This window comes from Ptychodera flava, chromosome 15, assembly GCF_041260155.1.
Source record: "Ptychodera flava strain L36383 chromosome 15, AS_Pfla_20210202, whole genome shotgun sequence".
NCBI classification, from domain to species: domain Eukaryota; kingdom Metazoa; phylum Hemichordata; class Enteropneusta; family Ptychoderidae; genus Ptychodera; species Ptychodera flava.
In genome coordinates this window covers 12,194,487-12,207,336 of record NC_091942.1, presented here as the reverse complement: position 1 = coordinate 12,207,336, position 12,850 = coordinate 12,194,487, and the positions used below count along the sequence as shown (strand labels likewise).

Below are 12,850 nucleotides of genomic sequence, written 5' to 3'. Positions count from 1 at the left end.
AATCCAGTGTGAGATTGTATATTTGTATTGTCTGTGTATGGCCTGTTTTCCTTTGGATGTTGTTGAACTTTTTTGTTCTTTACTTAATGTGTTTATTTGTTTGTTTTTTTCTCCTTTTCGTTGATCCTTTGCGTTGATTTTGGCTCTTACTACAAGTAATTCATCTTTTAAGTTTTGTTTCTCTTGTATGCTATTATTGGTTTTTCAGGGAACAAAAACTGAAGACGTTCATCGCTTTCAATTATTTTCCATTTCATTGTTAGTGCTTTTATATCGTTTGTTCTAATTTGTGGACTGTATTTGGTTGCGTATGTATATTAGTTTTGTTATTATTGATTTTCCCTAGTTTGAGGTACGATTCGCACTTTGAATGCCCAACTTCCTTTTTCTGATTGTGCGATTTCTGTGGTCTTATAACCTTGTTTTTGTTTTGTTTTTGTTTTTTGTCCTAAATTCAACTTTCTTGTCAAAGTCTTGGTTATTATTATATGTTGTTACACGGGCATATCTCAGCAATTTACCTTAATTAAACCAGTAAAAATACCTTTTTGGGTCGCACGAGTTTCTGGCTAGATATTGAAATGGTCTGTTATTTTGGTGTGAGTTTTTGTGTCGAGAGTTCTCCCTTTATTGTATCGTTGACTTTGTAAATCATTAATGTCACTTTGAGGAGAATACTCTATTGTAAATTTGAAAGTTCAGTGTAACTTATTGATGTTAGCCATAAATTCACATTCAGCTCAGTTTCTGTTCCCGCATAGATCATGAAAACATCATCTCTGAATCGTTTCCAAAAGGAAAGTCTGCTTCTGTGTAGTTTAATGACCTCAGTTTCAAGGTTGTAGAATGTTGTATCAGCGATTTCCGGCGAAACTGGTGAACCCAGGCTACAGCCACAAATCTGTTGGTAGACGTTTCTGTTAAATTCAACCGTGTTATGTTGCAGAATTATTGTTGGTAATTCTTTAGTGGAACGCTTCGATCTTTTCTTTATATTTTACAGCTGTAATTGATAGTTGATACTGAATCAAGTGCGTTTGTGACAGCTTGCTTCAGTTTGTGGAGTATTTGTGTACATCGAGATTACATCCAGAGTGACTAGTAATGCATTATGTTGTATTGTTATCTTGCTTAGTTTGTTGGTAAAGTCCGTTGTATCTTTAATGTACATTGGCTGGTTTGTACAATCAGTTTTAAGAAATAGTCTATCTTATGTATTCCGATATTTTGTGTGTTGGGCTAGAGCAGCCATAAATAATTTGGACCGTGACGACAAATGAATTTTGCTGATGCTGGTGACTTTTTTGAATTTTTGGAGTGGATACTGCGTTGGTGTGCATATTATGTGTATTCAAAGGATCATGATATTTGAACGTATCATTTGTCTATTTGTTTATTTTAGTACATGTCCGTGTAGTTTTCTGGTTGTGTTGTCGCTGTCATTTACATGCACTTTTGTATCGTAATCTCTTTTGGCTTAAAAGTCTGTGACTTTCGTCAATGTAATCTGTTTAATTTGATATTGCTATTCCATTTCCCCTGCCTTTATCTAATGGTTTTATGGTAATTTCATGGTTCAATTTGATAGTGTTTTAATGGCATTTTTTCTGCCTATGTTATGGTAGATTTGGTTGTATTGAAATGAATTTCGGAATTTTCCAGGGATAAATTTTAAGTCTCTATTCAATGTTATTTCAGGAGTTAATAGTTTAACACAATTGGAACTAATTTGGGATAATTGGATGGTGACGTAATGTCGATTTAATCTTCAAATGTAATCTAATCTGCTTTTCTTTTATATTACACACTTGTTTTTATAAGTAATTTGTGATACTGCAACATTCAGCTATATTTTCATTTGCCAGTTTTTGGACCGGTTATATTTGTGTTCGGGCACGTGTATAATGTTGAGAGAGGTGTATGAAACACGAAGCCTACTTTTACCTCGTTGTAGACTATAGTGTCCCAACACTGTGTCCAAAATTATAGAAGACGAAAATATTAAACATATTACGAGTAAGATAGGAAAACACTGAATATCCGCACACAAAAATAGTATGGTGTGTTGGAGCTGCCTTCCCCTTTGCCGCACCAACTCATTTGGCATTCATTGTAGCATTGTTTATAATCTACTTTGGTACAGTTCAAGCTTTCCTATAAAATATGGTTTATGTGTTAATTTATGCAAATTAGTATTTAAATTTATTCATCTATGATTACTAACCTTATTTTAGTTGAAGCACTAATAGAAATGTGCTTTTACAAGCAGACTTTAACAATATAAAGCCTACTTCTACTGCTTCCAATGGTAATTTGTGATAATTTTGTGTTAATTTATGCAAATTAGTATTTAATTTATTTATCTGTGTTACTAACCTTTTTTTAGTTGAAGCACTAATAGAAATGTGCTTTTACTAGCAAATTTTAACAGTATAAAGCCTACTTCTACTGCTTCCAATGGTAATTTGTGATAATTTGGTGGCCATTTTGTTTATGCTAATTATCTAAATTGCTCAATACTGACAGAGATCCAGTAACTAATTTTTTCACTTTGGTTATCTTGACTAGCAAAATCCGTTTTAAAAAAACTTAAGACCCTAACACAAGGTTCAGCACAAAAAGTGGATTGGCTGCCGGACTACTAGGTTCAGAGAGATTTTCATACATTCACTTTACATGCAAACACGGAGTATGGTAACAGTCAGCTGGCATATGACAGTGTGTGTTTAGTTTAAATAGCATGGCATGGCATGAATGTTTATGGGGCATGTGCACTCCGTTTACCCAGATACAAACTCCTATTTCTGTACTTGTTTCCATAAGAACAGATTTTGTAAACTGGCTGACAATGCAGGTTCATTTCTCCATGACTGTATGCCAGCTGACCATGAATATGACAAAGTTATTCTGATTGGCAAATAACTCGCTTGATGTTTTTGTATTGTGACCCAAAAGGAGAGAAATTTGAGCATCAGCGAAACTGGCACTTTAACAAATGAAAACAAAAAAAATTGTAGCATGTAATAACCATTTATTTAGTACAAACATTATCTAAGTACACTCAAGCTATGTGGAGTGAACACCTAGGTACTTCCTCTCTGTTGCCATAGCAGCAGTCCGATCAAGTCTGCCACGAAGATCTATTCAACGATAACATTGGGGTATTAACCCTTGGTCCTGATTTGTCCTTAAACGACTGAAGGGCATTACATGTGTTCTGCGGAGAGCACAGAATTTCCCACTTAAAGAATCCACATCCATCGCCGCGTTTGCTACTTCTAGATGCTCCACATGAGAAGAACCCTCTGCCTTGATTTGGACCTGGATTCATCACCGTCCTCCTCTTAGATCTACGGCCACACTGACATAGTGGCGGAGTAATTTTGCCTGAAATTGGTGTCCTGCTGGTGGCATGCTGGGGAGTTTGAAACTGTCTCATCTGCAATGCTGTATAGCCACTGCCAGCGGGGTACTAACGGAGTTTTGAATGCTGTTTGGTGAGATTTCATAAGTGGAGTTATACCAGCCTGAGACGCGGATGCAGGTTTGGATTCTGCACTTCTAACAACAGAAAGCTTGGTTTCAGAAGCTTTTAGTGATTCTGCACTTTTCTCATGAATTGTATTTGTAATGTTTGAGAGTTTCTGTGGTCGGATTGGAACACATAAACTGGGTGTACTAAACTCATTTCTGCTCATTACAGCCGTTCGAAGGCCAGCTCTGTCACACTTATTCTGTGGAGTAACTACTGTCCTTGTGACGCTCCCACTTTCAATCTTGGCTGATATTTGACTCTTCCTTTTCGATTGAAAATTTTTGGTTTGCAAATTTCCGCCCAGAAAGCTGTCCGGTGAAGTCAACTTGCATGCACTCACAGCAATTCCAGAAATTGAGAAAGGATTCGAGGGAGTGCCATCATTTCCATGTCTGGACATAGACGTCTTTGCAGTAAAGTTGCCATTAACTTTACCAGTACCACCCAGTGTTGTTTTGAGTGTCACAATAGATCTACAGTCATCACTGCCGGCCTGTCTTTGAATTCCATCTATAGCTGTCACTGGTCTAACAACAGTGTTTATCATCCCTTCACAATGGTCCCTCTCGGTTTCTTCATGGAGATTTTTACAATTGTCCACATAAGAACTTGAAATTTCATCTCCTTCCAGCGTTTCTTTTTCTTCAGTTGGCAGAGTAGGGTATGCGACTCTGGAAGTGCTGTCAGTGCCACTTTGCTCAGCATTGTCAATTACTGCAGCATCTTTTGCCAGTCTCTGATTTGACACAGTCACATGGCCATGTCTGGTGACGGACTTCTTCACCATGAACTGAGAAAGTCCATTTGATTTCACAGGTTGGTCTGAGGAAGACTGCTGTCTGTGGCTGCCAGGTCCCGAAGTCTGGAAGATATGTCAAATCAGAAGATGGTTCAACAGAAGGCACATTTGATAACATCATCTGCTTATGCAAAAGGTCATAATATCTGTCATTGTACATTTTTTCATCAGTTCCTTGATACCTTTTGGTCATTCATCAATATTTTTCTGATTATTTTACGACAGAAAATAGCAATACCATAATCCACTGGCATTACTGTAACCAATACTTGATAAATTCACAACATACACATTAATCTGTGATAAAGTGGTATATTTTATTTGAAATGGAAGCAGACTTGAAATACACAAGATTCAAATAATAAACACAACAATAATTTGACTGCCTGCAGTCTTAATTAAGTAATAAATAGGTGGTGTGAAAAACTGCACACAATTTTTACGAGAAAATATAAAAAAATTTCAGTGGCTTTACATGATCAAGCACACTGTAGTAGAAAGAGATATGGTGCACAGCACCTTCTGAAGCAAGCCAAACATCCCTAACAAAGAAACGACCAGGATTCATAACAATGATTTCACCATGATCGATACATTTCTGTGAGAGATACGTCCTTTTACTGGATAGGTCTCTTTGTGAAATTAAGGCATCCAGGATACAGAATCTTGGTTTTTGATGTAATACCTGCTGATATTAGTTTATACAAAATCCATATTCCCTTGAAATTTACTCAGATGTACTTTCCATCACAGTCACCAACTGCAAGGTATTTGCAACGTACAGACACAGACACCTTTCCATTTTACTTTTTTGTCACATGTGTAATATTTGAGGCTTTTTCTATTATTGCATAAAACAGGACAGACAACATCCTCTTCAACATCATGAAAGCTGACTGTTATAATAGGATAGAAATTGTTATATCCAATTTTTAGCTTGCGAAATGTGACATCACTACATGATTTTTACAGCTGCGTGAATAAACTTTACAATATAAATACCCATACTTTGCAGATTGTGATGTTAAACATATACAGGTAGCTGTGACCCAGAACTGCCCAAAGTTAAACTCCCAGTGTCAGTACAAGGCACCTAGATGTCACGGCTAGGGCAAGTGTCCAAGTTGAATATCTCACCAGCAAAAAACACCACGTGACTTGTCATAAGATGTCACTGTTTTTAACTTGAAGTCTACACTTACTCTTTCAAATCTATTTTGCAGTGAATATCCATCCGTACAATGTCGAAAGCTACAAGGTCACTAGGGTCAGGGTTCAACCTATTAAAACTGTATACAACCATGGTACTTTAAATGTCAACAAAGACCTCTGCACAATCACCACACGTACTACCGGTAACACTATTATTTCTGTTACTACTACCACATCCCCTAGCGCTACCTACTACGACTACTGACCATGTTCATTGTCTTGGTGATTTTCATGACACATCCATCACAGATCATTCTCCATGCGAGCCTGGCAGTATTCCTGGCATCATCTAAACCTGAGGATATCAAAGAAACAATGATACAGAAAACTATGTGTGATGTCTGATGGAATGCTTGTGTGCTTGGTCCTGTTAAATTTCATTTCACGGCTAGAATACACTGTATTGTATGATTTTTGACACATTTTACTCAAATGAGCACTTGCAAACAACTTAAGCAGCACTCATGTCATCAACTAAAACACATTTCTGTAAAATCCTTCGACTCTGTTACACATAAGATGAGCAGTTGCACAAATAGCATCAGACAACTGAATCTGTGGTAATTTGCTAAGCTACAACTGGTTCACTTATAAAGTTATTGCAGAGACAGTATTCTGGTAGGTTATTGGTATTTGTGGAAGTGAATAAATGGTAACTTTCACAAGGTTTCCATATGGTCACTGTTGATATCAAGTCATATGTGTGTATGCACAGGTGTGTGCACCACTGCTTGGACACTCGATCTAAGGCCCGGGGATCAATGGGTGAAGCCAAAGGCCGAACCTCAGTACTGGTGTAAAGAAGAGAAGGTATGACACAAAAAATTGGCAAGAAGTCCAAACCTCTCAAAAAACCAACACAATAAAACATCTGCCCTCAAAAAGATCCTCAAAAAGATAACACCGGATGATCAAACATACCTTCAAAATATCAAATCTTTACTCTGGTAACTGCATTTGACTGATACATGTCAAATTCAGGTGAAAATTCACTGTAGGGCAATTCTCTGCATCTCCTGTTGCCAGTCCGCCATTGCACTGCATTGAGATGTGTACTTTCACTCCCATAATCCTTTGTACTTGAATGATCCCCAATGCAGTGCAATGGGGGACTGGCGATGAGAGAAGCGGAGAATTGCCCTACAGTGAATTTTCGCCTGAATTTGGCATGTATCAGTCAAATGCAGTTACCAGAGTAAAGATTTGGATTGTGAAGCTATTTTCAATCGTCCGATGTTACCTTTTTGAGGGCAGATGTTTTATTGTGTTGGTTTGGAGGGGTTTGGACTTCTTACTGATTTGTCATGTCACACCTTCTCTTCTTTACACTAGTACCAAGTTTCGGCCTTCGGCCTCACATTTTGATTCCAGGCCTTCAATTGACTATCCAAGCAATGCTGCAAGCACCTTTATGTGCATGCATGTAGGCACTATGAAATATCTAATACAATTGCAATGAACTTATTCCTATGGTTTTACACACAAAATTTGATAAAACATTTCTGATTTGAATAACGGGCCTTAATATTGACTTAGTACACAGATTTATAAAGTCGCCATACTGAAATTTAGATGATCACTGCCAACCTCAACTCTATGTTCATTGACACTGAAAGAGCTAAACAGTGCAAATTTTAAAAGAGAAAAATTAAAACATTGATGTAGTCTGCTAACCTGAATGTTCTCTCCCTGTAAACTTTATTCCTACATCTTGCAGAGCACCATTCAGACCGTTTGGTCTTCTCTCATAAAAATTCTGTGGACAGACGAGATGGAATTCAGTGTTAATGTGTGAGTGGTAAGCTAACTTACAAAAATGTAAATGAAATTGATCCTCAGCAAATACATTTCTGATGTCTCTATTATTGTACTTTGACACTCAATAAGTGATTCGAGTGTCATTTCATGCATGAATACTGGTACATGGCCATATCCACCTTCATGGTAGTCCTATGTTTGTATAAGGGGTCCCATAATGATGAATAAATGCAAACATCCACGTACCCCCTGGGCTTACAATAAATTGTACTACAGCTTGGCACGGCCATTCGTTTATCAGCCCATTGCCGGACAGTGAATTAGGAGAGTGTACACACATGTAATATGTATAGTGGATGACAATAAGGAATTTACACATGTGCAATTACGTTTTTTCTCTCTTTTCGTAGCAGCTTATCCTGGTGATTTATCAGATGTCATCAGTGTATTAGTTTGACAATGACATAAACTCTACAATGGTATACAAGATGACCTTACTCTGTAGGTGGCCCTGAGGTCAATCCAACTGCTCAATTCTGCTGGCTTGCGAATTTGCTTCCTTCTTGTTTCATAGTGCAGGCACACGCCTAAATCCCAATCTACAGTGAGAGAGATTTGTTTGCAGATTACAACTTCAGCACATACATTTAATTATCTCATATTATCCTTGTAAATAGCAGGATAATAGCTACAATCATAGAGGCTGAAGTCAGTTTAGTTACAGAATGAGGAACCCAGTACCATGATGCAATGAGGAGTGAAGAGCCTCGCTCCAGGGAACCACATCACATTCTAGCCTATAGCTCACACGTTTCAAAATTCACAAACTTCTGTTTGTGAGTTGAGTGCCCTGCCCTCTGCATCACTTGCATTTGGTCACAGCTATGTCCATGTAAGGCTGCATTGTTCACCAGCCAATAACATACCGGTCACCTAATGCCTGATGAATATTCATATTGGGCAACTTTACACAGTTACTGCAATGAGGTGAATTATATCCACAGGCTCAAATATTGTAATGTCACTGAGGTCAAAAGAGGCTGCAAGTTTATTTGATTTCCATGCGTACATATACTGTGTGGCAATTAAACTGCAGTGTCACGGATTAAAACGTATGATGTTACCTGAACTGACAAAAATGGAAGTATTACAGTATAACAGTATTACATATACTACCACAGATAGCAAGCAAGGTTTCACCCCTCAAAAATTCCATTGAGACTCAGCTTTTCACATTTTTGTGACACCCCAACACGCAAGGTACCATACCTGACCAAGTGACAAAAGTACAAAGCTTCTTGTCTTCTCCACTGTGATAAGAAATATTCTTCTCCAGTGACAGCTTTCTCAGCCATTTTGTGAACTGACTTAGACATATGTGAATTGGCATACCGTTGTCTACTTTTTCCTATAGATGGTGAGGAAAAATAAAAACACGAGGTTATTATTAAACCACAGCAGTGCCTTTGATGACACCAAAAGAGGTACACATTTGAGGATTTGTAGTGTGTTTTTCTGATTCACACACTGACATTTGTTTGACATAGGGGATAATGAAAATCCATTTCTGAGAACTCTGCATATTATTCTTATCTTTCAGTTTTCTTGACAAAATGGTAAGGGTGCAATACTTGTCAACAATTTTCAGTCCAAGTATATTATTTTCAAGTTTTGACTACTTCTTACCAAGATCTAATGGTGTACGCAATAGAAAGCAAGAAACGATTATGTAGAAGTAAATAACATGTCTTGTCATTTTCAGTCCACACTCATCAGAGTCTGTTCCAAGACTGTATGACCTATATGATGTACATGGTCCCCTAATATGTGCTCATGGTACATCATAGACATGGGACACAAAGCATATGGTCTTGTAGATTCTGTAAAATGCACACTTGTGATACTGGCTTGATTTTTTATTTAATCAGGGTATTTCAAAATGAAATACACAGTGTGTGCCATAGTGATGAGCTGAGCAGTGATATCACTTTAGACTATGCAGCGATGTACTAGTATGGGATGCAGTTTAATCTTCCATTAAAGTGCATGTAGGCACCAAGTTAAAAAGCCAGTTATCCAAGGCTCAGCGCTGCTGTAGTCTGCATTCTTACCTGTGATATGCCAGTCAGTTCTTTACAGAATGCACTCAACTTGGGGTTTTCTTGAGGCTGTACATACGTGTGAAATTCAGATTCAATTTCTCCGGTGGCAGTGTTGAGCAGTACTGCTGGAAACTCAACTGTGCTCAAGGACAAAAAAATCACACAACATGAACTTTCTTGTACACATCAAAGAAAGAGCTGTCAGTCCCTCTGTATATTTCACTCCTACATGTGGCAGTGTGAAAACAGAGAAAAGCATCATCTTAGAGCTAAAATGGTTTGGCCAGTGAAGAAAAGTGCCTAACCAGACCTCAATAACCCTAAATATATTTCTACATTTTCAAATAACCTCTGAATTTATGAATATTGTTGTTATCTGTAGCTCACACAAACACAGTAAGCATGCAAATGAGTAAATTTTTTTTCAGTATGCATTTTACCATATTGTCTTTATGAAAGAAAACTTTCGGTGGGCCAAGTTCATCGATTGGAAATGTGAGTAACTCACAGCTATGCTGTTGATGAAGCATATGGACTCCAACTGTTGAGAGCTAATACGCAGATGAAGAACTTACTGATTTCTTGCATTGTCGATTTCTTATCTTTCCAGCACGTTGATTCAAAGTCAATTACAATCAGGTAGGAAAATGTCTGATCTGAAAGTGGAGACAATAAAATGAGTGAGAACCCTGGTGCAAGGATCTGCTTTTTCACTTGACTCACAGTTACACAGACGAATATTGCAATTTACATGCATTTGGTTTTCAAGGTGCAGATGGTAATGTTTTCTTGTGTTGGTTATTTTGGGAGGGAACATAGATTTCTTGTTGAACTATATGGCTGTCATGATATCATATCACCATATCACAATTTCCACTGATGCCACACATCGATCATTTAACAATTTGTGAGAATACAATTGTCACTATTGCGTCATAATTTGACTACACAGTGTGCATAGCAATTAGCATATATTTAGCATCACCATAGAGAGGTTATTAAGGTTATAATGCCTTGAAACAAAAAGTTTAAATTTTTGCTCATACTTTCTTTTTAATCATTTTCTTTCACATTGAAGAATAAAAATCCTGCAAGTTTGGGACTACAGGTGCAAATTACCTCAAATTTACCGATATATAGCTGAAATGACCACACATCCTGTATGATCTCTGGGAAAAATCATTTGAGTTTTCATTAAGAAAACAAGATCTTAAAAATTGTTTTATATTACACAGGCTTCAAAATGACTCCATACAAGCGGTAGATCAGTGAAGATATTAGAAAAATTTGAGTTTCCACACGATTGCATGTGAGGACTGACAGTGTCTCACTCACTTTAAGCATCATGCATTAATGACCTCCATGTAGAAAAGTGAACTTACTTGATTTCTTGGCTCTCTTGATGGCCACATCTTGCTCACTCTTAGGCACTGATCTTTTCCGCAATATTCCCAGTCTCCTGTTAAAAACAACATATTGTACTCTCTTGAAAATATAACATGGAAAAATGTGTGTTTTCTCTATTACATGTATCTGATTAAAGGTGAAGATACTGGTATATGGTTATAACATCATGTTCAAGTCCACAGTTGCTGCATTGGAGAGTGGGCTTTCCAACAAGGCTCTGATGTCCCAGTCATAAGCTCTGAGGCACAGTGGACAGACTAATTTCTGTGAGTGTGATTTCTGGTGATATGTGCTTCCAGATCAAGAATGGCTGAAATCTTGATGGCAATTTGCACACTTAAAATTTTATAAATGGCGTCTGCTTGACACACCTTGAATATGCAGTCCAACTGGTATGAAGTCCCAGTTTGTCCTATATGATAAGGACCTCATCAAGAATTTGGCCACAATTCTCAAGGCAATTGTCACATGCCAACAACAAGAATTATTACACCAAATAAGCTAAAATAGCTAAGGGATGGAAGGTGCATACACTTATGTTCACCTCTTATGGGGTTGACTATTTTATTTCCTGGGGAGGGGGTTGTCATCTCAACAAATATCCAAAATGTAGCATCATTTTTTCCTTCTTGCTTAACTTGGTCACAAGTTTTCACTTTTCTTCCCTTTTTACTGAGAAATCTGGTTTTTTTTCACAAAGCACTCACTGTACAAGCAATGAGTCTTACACGTTATATGTAGGTAATAAGTCTGGATAGTGTTTCAATCTTATGTGTGTGGACCAGGTGGTTAAAGAAAGGGTGTGCAATGAATATGATACTTTAAAATAACCTGTTGAATTCCAAGGTAAATGTATAGATTGGCATTTAATAGCCAAAATTTTAAAATTTTGCTGTAGATTACTACAGTTCATTAACCTTACTGATGATAGCTGATCCTGGGGAGGAAGGGTATAAATTTATGTACCACTTTACCCACTTTTTTTGCCTTATGATCTGGGCATTTGACCAAGAAATGCAGATAAAATGTAGACTTTCGACTCAAGCAAATCTTTTGTCCCTTTTGAGTAAAAACTGTAGAGTTTTGACGTATGATTTTGCAAGAAACCCCTTTATCTGTTCCATAGAATTATGTTTTGTGGTTCAACTTCAAACTCCCCAGTACATACAGCGGTGAGTCCACCCTCACCCCCGCCCCCAATTGGATCCAGTTAACTAGTATTGGGCACAAGAAAAGCACAAGAATTTCTAGAAAAGTTGTTTACAAAATTCACTGTCCTGCAATTCATTACGTGATTTAAAAGGGAGCACAGAAAAGGCAATACCACAGATGGACCCTGATCCTGAGGAGGGAGCAGTGAAATTGAAAAAAACAAAGTCAGAGGGGGTCGTGTGGGAGCTGTGCACGCTACATAATATAGCTTACTATCTTTTATTTTCGTTTAGCCATCTGTGGCTGAATGTTCTTTACTTGATGTCCACTGGGAATATCTTTTCTCAAATATCTTACTTGATCAGCGCCCCCCCCCCCCCCCACCCCCCCCCCCCGACTGGATGATGGTGCACGCCTATGCAACTAAAATATTGTTTGCTATCAAGCTGGAATGTTTCCACTGTTTACGCACCGTAGAAGACATAGGTCACTGTCCCTCCACTGTACAAACGAGAAGTTTGTAGAAACACAGGAAAGGGCAGAATATAATACAGCAAAGAGCTGGAACGTTTCAAGCTCATTCGTTTAGGCTTCAGTCTCCGAGCGAATCGACATTTCTACTGGCTGACCGTGTTTTTGAAATAATCAAGCAACAGCCAGCTGCGCTAGGCCGGCTCGTGTCACAGTGCATTCTATTTCAAGGACTCCTACCTTGCAAGATCCTTCGTAGACTTCATTATAAGGTCATAGGAGTCGAATCACGGAGGAAAGAACACGACGTTTGCTGTACACAGCTCTATCTGCCTGTAGAGTGACGCTACTGTTTCTTCCTATATTTAAATTTCGCCGCCAGCGGTGAACATCCGGGGTTTTCGCAACAACCTG

General features: G+C 37.9%; 1 protein-coding gene across 1 annotated transcript; it reads right to left on the bottom strand.

The window, feature by feature from the left end:
* Window positions 1–3,011: 3,011 nt before the first annotated feature.
* LOC139151168 (uncharacterized) lies at window positions 3,012–12,819 on the bottom strand. Its single transcript, XM_070723762.1, has 9 exons — window positions 12,677–12,819; window positions 10,789–10,865; window positions 9,982–10,062; window positions 9,416–9,543; window positions 8,574–8,712; window positions 7,803–7,903; window positions 7,221–7,302; window positions 5,753–5,841; window positions 3,012–4,397 (listed from the first exon to the last, which is right to left on the bottom strand). Exons 1-9 carry the CDS (start codon window positions 12,700–12,702, stop codon window positions 3,351–3,353), a joined length of 1,770 nt encoding a protein of 589 aa, XP_070579863.1. The 5' UTR covers window positions 12,703–12,819; the 3' UTR covers window positions 3,012–3,350.
* Window positions 12,820–12,850: the final 31 nt, after the last annotated feature.

Bases quoted from the DNA above. Each gene is read 5' to 3' on its own strand.
- LOC139151168 (XM_070723762.1), bottom strand. From the start codon at position 12,702: ATGAAGTCTACGAAGGATCTTGCAAG. The intron at 9,544-9,981 runs GTAAGTTCTTCA...CCTTGAGCACAG, and splicing joins ATCGACAATGCAAGAAATCA to TTGAGTTTCCAGCAGTACTG. The intron at 5,842-7,220 runs GTTAGCAGACTA...TGATATCCTCAG, and splicing joins TACAGGGAGAGAACATTCAG to GTTTAGATGATGCCAGGAAT.